This window comes from Atta cephalotes, assembly GCF_000143395.1.
Source record: "Atta cephalotes unplaced genomic scaffold scaffold00013, whole genome shotgun sequence".
NCBI classification, from domain to species: domain Eukaryota; kingdom Metazoa; phylum Arthropoda; class Insecta; order Hymenoptera; family Formicidae; genus Atta; species Atta cephalotes.
This window is the reverse complement of record NW_012130077.1, coordinates 5,131,139-5,137,327: the sequence shown is the minus strand read 5'-3', so window position 1 is coordinate 5,137,327 and position 6,189 is coordinate 5,131,139. Positions and strand designations below refer to the sequence as shown.

At 36.2% G+C, this 6,189-nt stretch overlaps 1 protein-coding gene across 1 annotated transcript in view; it reads left to right on the top strand.

Moving 5' to 3' along the window:
• The window catches only part of LOC105617719 (Kv channel-interacting protein 1-like), a 5,027-nt gene extending 1,251 nt beyond the window's left edge, over positions 1–3,776 (top strand). The window contains exons 4-5 of the mRNA XM_012199272.1: positions 2,202–2,474; positions 3,552–3,776. Of these exons, the coding sequence (XP_012054662.1) occupies positions 2,202–2,474; positions 3,552–3,776 (498 nt within the window). The remainder of the gene's footprint in view (positions 1–2,201; positions 2,475–3,551) is intronic.
• The last annotated feature ends 2,413 nt before the right edge of the window (positions 3,777–6,189 follow it).

Below are 6,189 nucleotides of genomic sequence, written 5' to 3'. Positions count from 1 at the left end.
TTAACGTTTAACCGTACGTTACTACTAACTTTAGTTATATTTAGGTTAGTTAAATTAAAGTAATAGTAGTACTATATNTGTGTATTATTTTACTTTTCTTCTATATATATATATATATATATATATATATATATATATATAAAATATATATACACACATGTTCCGAGTTAACTTAAAATATGAATTTGAGATTTCAAAACTAACAAAATTTTTCTTCGAAAATTTCCTTTACGAACGCTTCGTTTGAGATATTGTACATATAATGTAAATAAAAGATGTAAGCAAAACTTATGTTTTAAAGATGACAGAGATTTTGCGAGTTATCGCCGTGTTATGATCCATTATTAATGCTGACGTTTCGTGAACCTTGCCATTCACTTTATCAGCGAGAAGCATACCGATGAATTATTTGTTTTTTAATTTATCCAATAATAAATTTAAAAATAAACAACTTTTATTTAAACCTTTTTTAAATATCACTTACGGGAAAAATAAGGAAATGTCACAAATTATGAGTCATTCGTTTGTATATTAAAAGGTTATTGGAGATATGAATTAAAATTTTTATGATCAAACCCTGTGATAAATTTTTATATATAGATTTATCCTGTTCAACTTATATGGTCCTATTTAAAGTTTTAGACTTAACCTAGATTTATCCTGCGATAATTTCCGGAAAACCGAAATGCTACCGTTAGATAGTTTCAGACAGACTTCGATAATAAATATTTTTCCTTCATTTCAATCTTATTAACATAAAAAATGATTATAAATTATAGTTAAATTATAGTAATTATAATATTTTTTTCTGTTAATGTAAAAAGTATAATAAAAAGAGCATATATTTTAGTTAAAGAAATTATTTATTCAAATTAACAATTAATTACACAATAATAATAAATTTCCGAGTCGAAATAATAAATGAACATTCTACTTGATTATACGTGAAACAATTCATACATTAATTTTTAATTTAATGCATTATTATCGTGTGCTATACTCGGATTTAATTTAATTTTGCTCATATTTGGTTCAAGCCAAGCTTAATTTACTATGTATTTTATGCCGCGATTTCTGCGATATGTAGTTCTCGAATTGACATTGACGGGCGGATGAAACGCGAGCGCGATGAATCTTGATGGGAAATTTCGGCGTTATACGACAAACGGAAGGCAAATACTGATGCATTTATGCGGGCGGGCGATGCACATCCGCGTTTCGCGATAATAACCTGGCACGCGAACGGCCTGGTCGTCGATTGGAGTCGGGACTACCGCCAATTGATCGGATCGTTTATCGGATGAATAATTAATCGTTTTTACGGTAAATGCGGGATACACTGGTATGTATCGAATACAGAGGCAAATGCGCCTACGAAGCTATCTCACGGAGCTCGCTGATCATCCGTCATTCCATGCGAATGTTGCATGATCATTCGCGTATACAGAAAATTTATTACTACCGCAAAGGCAGCTTGATGCCGAGCATCGCACACAGTATTAAAGCTTTCAATGGGTCAACGCGGTGTCAACTCACGTGAGACATAAACTCGGACATACCCGGGCACTATTTTGACTAATTTCCCTTGTCAATGTTTCGTATTATATAGATGAGAAAGATTCTTTTTTTGTATAATTGCAGGTTTTGTTTTTAATGTGCACCTATGAGTGACTATAGTTGCTAGATATAGATTGGTAAGCAATATTGATGATTCAAACGTCCTCAATCAGTACTTTGTGAACTATAGTCGTGTCATGTTGGACCTGTCATGTTAAATTTCCGAAAGGGCTAGGGTTGTTAATGAAAATAGACATGTATAAACAATTTACAATTTAAGTTCAGAAAGAAATTTTTTGATTGAGCTGAATTTTGGACAAAGAATGGACAAAGAATTGGACAAAGAATTTCCGAGTTAACTTAAAATATGAATGTGAGACTTCAAAATTTTCCTTTGAAAATTTCCTTACGAATTTCTTTACGCTTCGTTTGAGATATTGATTAACATTTTTTTCTGCTTCGCTAGTATCTCTTAGTTTTTTAATATTCATTTATATCCGAATTATTTCTCATTATCCATCAAATTGTAAAATTTCATTTGAATTTTCATGAAATCTACATGCTCGGACACTCGAGAAGCACTGTCATTCCACCGCATTTCGTATTAAAATCGCGCGCGATTTAGATAATTCCGGGGATTGCAGGACCTTCTCGTGACGCTGTCGACCCTACTGCGGGGTAGCATTTATGAGAAACTGAGGTGGACCTTTAAGCTATATGACATAAATGGCGATGGTTGCATCACTAGGGGTGAATTGGGTGAAGTTGTGACAGCAGTCCACGAGCTCATGGGCAGACGACATCATGCCGAAGAGGAAAGGAAGGCGAGAGAACAGCTGGACAGGGTCTTCAAGAAACTCGATCTCAACCAGGACGGTGTTATCACGATCGAGGAATTTATCGAGAGTTGTTTGAAGGTATGTCTGACCATGAAACTACGAGCAATCAAGTAGATGGAAAGTATACAGGGCCCTATCGTCGCTTTCATTTGTGATTGATGTACAACTGACTTTTCTTTAATGCTTTTTCTATCTGCGTGTCACATACGCTTCCATATTGATGAATCAGACTATAATGATAATCTCAGTTTAATTAAAGTCTGAATAGAAGAAAATATAGTGAACTTAGGACACTCTGTATGCACTCCCTTTCGTAAATGAATGTAAAGTCCGAGACGTATATACAAAATGTCCCAGATCTGCTGAGTGTTCTTTCAACTAGTTTTAACTCGCAGTTCAACCAGATTTGGAACAATTCCCTCTTTTTGAATGAGCTCGTAATTTTTCATGTTATACATCGTGATAATTATTACGTATTTCTATAGAAATAATAGATTTTATATTTCACTGAGAAATATGATTTTATTATCCATTTATAGTGTCTTGAGAATTAATTTGATAGAATCATTCGATATTAAAGACTAAATACATATCTCTGTAGAGATATTTTTATTAATATCAATACCTATGTCGTCAAGAAACTTTTTCGTAAAATATTTGTAATTTCTAATTTTTCGTATTCGATTCTATATTCGGTACATCGGCCAGTATTATCATAGTTGATTCTTATATTTAAGATACTAAGCAATATAATCACGAAGCCATATTAGCATAAGACATTTAAGGCAGTCTTAAAATAAGAACTGATTATGAATATCGACTCTCTACACGAGTACAGGAACGTAATACGAATTTTGCTCTAACAATAAATGCACGTGAACTCACAGTGCACGTGAGGCACGAATGCAAGAAACAAAAATAAGGACACCGAAGATTAATCGATGTTTATGGAGCTTGCGCGAGCTTGTTTGTAGTTTGTTCAGTGCTTTTGTTAGCGGAATGATATTTCGGGCAAGTCGCGCTAAGTTCTGAACTTTTGGAAGGAAAAAATATACAAATGGTTCTCAGTTGATGTGAACTTGACTACAGGACGATGTGATCACACGGTCGCTGGCGATGTTTGACTGTGCGCTTTGATCTCCGGCTAAAGACGAGCCTCCAGCAGCGGTCACCGCGACGCCGCCGACGCCGCTCTCGACGACAACGTTCTCACAATCCCTATCCCCGTCGCCGCCGCCACCGTCCTATTCCCTGCTGCCGCCTATCCCGCCACCTCTGCCCTCTCAGCCGCCACCTGGTTACACCGTCCAGGATCAGGAGCTCTATCTACTCCTGGCTGCCCACTGGTGGAACCAACCAGAGGCGCCGCTTTTTTGTTGAAGGTAAATTTAAAGCTAGATTTCCCAATACTTTTCGAATCGTTGAGAATATTTTCTCCTTCTCCAGCGAGATAGACATTTCTCAGATGTAATTCTTATGAAAAATCAAAGACATTAGAATAATTAGAGAACGTGAAGCGCTCCAATTCAACGATAGATCTCTCGTAGAATTTGAAGATTATTTCTTTTCGACGAAAATTTATTTAGAGAATGATTTTTGAACTTTGTTGAATCTTTTTCAATATCATCTCACCAACTCAAGAATTGAATTACCTAAATGTTAAAGTGTACATAACTGATCGCTTTATCTTTCTATTTTGCTTTCTATTTTTATTTTGTCTTTTTTTAAAAGACAAAATATTTTCTTTAAAATATTTTTCCTCAATTGAACCTCTTATGATTCAAAACTTTAATCTTCTTCTTTTAGGGCATGCGATAATACGGCTCCTAGCAACGTAGAGTAGCAATCGAGGTCTAAATCTAAAAGAGGTAAGAATCGAAGAGCGGATTTTCCAGCATCTTGTTGCCTCTTCGTTCTGCAAAATGTTACGCAAGCAGTACGAGGATACGATGCAAGATGTTCTTATTTTCGTCGAACGGAGCTTAGCGAAGACATTGCCATTTCAATAACAACACGTGGAAAACGAAGAGACCGTTTCATTTACACGGACAATCCCGTGACGATATCGCCGGATATTTTGGCAATCATAGACGACAATTGGCGTCGATCTCTGGCAAGAATTTAGCGAAGTTACAAGAACTTGATCTAAGGTCAAACTGTATATTAATACGCGAAATAGGTACCTGGCGTAGCTCTTATATTATGATCTCTCGCGCTTTGTGAAGAATAGTGTCTAAGAAAAGGACGCCCTCGAAAGTGAAAAGATGCTGGTCGAGGTCCGAATAAGATCGACTTCCTTTTCTACGATTCGTCGCGAGAAGATTCAGTGATCAAAGAACCCTGGTATCACGAATTTGTGCCAAATTTATGGGATTTTCAGACGATGACGACGATGACGACGATGATGAAGAAACGGGAGAAACGGCGGGGGTGCTATATGCGTGGCTGTGAGTTGGAAATTACGACACAAGAACAAGGATTCTAAATTATTAAAGAAAACAAAAAGAAAATAATTATACATCACTCAGGGGATGTCACATCCAGTTGCAGACGTTCACGTTATTTGCACAATTCTGTTTCTACGATAGATGCTAAAAACGAAAAATTATAACGAATCGATCGCGTGACTTTGTGTTACCAGAAGCGTTTCTCATGACTTACGGGAGATTGTGTGATTCATTTTCTCCTATACTTAAATATATCTTCTTCCTAATGATAGATTTCTTTTTCCCAATGCTTTGTGCGGTTGCATTAAAAAAGAATTTTCCGCATTGAAAGAGATGAACTGAATTCCCCTCGTAAATTATCATTTTACATTCAAAAAAATGTTTGTTTAAAGAAAAATACATCATACGATTATACGTACAGGGTATATCTCACCGTTATTACGTTGTCTCTTGACAGCGATTCTCAGATGATTTAGGGACCCTGTATAATGTAATACACGCGAATTGACTTTTCTCGTTTATCGTTTGATTCAAGCATTCCGCATAATTGTTATATTCGTTAATTTTTGTTATATTCTCCGCGATTACGACCATTTATGATCGCGTGGTCGTGACAATTGTGCATCGTGAAGATAAGGCAAGATTGATTTAAACCGTTCTATTTACGTAGAACGTGGATCGCAGATCGCAAATAGATACAGCGTGACGTATTTCCGGTTGCGGGATACAGAATGCAGGATGCAGGACGCGAAGTTAAAGTTTATCTAACTTTACTGCGTTCTACGTCCTGCAACCTATAAAGCTAGATCTTATATATCACACAGAACGAGCGTCACAAGACTAGTAACTAATTTAATGTATTTTAATTAATAATAGGCTACAGGACATAGAACGCAGGAAGTTGGATGAACTTCAATTTTCGCGTCCTGCATCCTACGTATTGCAACTTGCAATCTATAATCTGAAATATGTTTCAGTTGCGACCTGCGACCTGCATTCTGTGTGTTATGTAGAGGCGGCTTTATACGTTTCGGCGTGGCCATGCATCTCCCCCAATTAAATTGTTAGTCACACGATCGTTGATGATCGTAGATATCATACATATGTATTTTCGTTGGTAGGTTCGTAGGTTGACACTTCATTGTACGCCCTTTTCTAGACCCAATCGATTCTAACGGGCCGCGCAGGCATTCAATATTTCTGTTAACAAGAGTATGGCCAATTTTCTATACAAAATGCATACCCTCCGATTCTTATTTATTAATAAAATCAATATATCAATCCCGATTTATGATCAATATTTTCCTCCTTTTGCATCGATGTTGAATCAGAGTGTATACAATCGA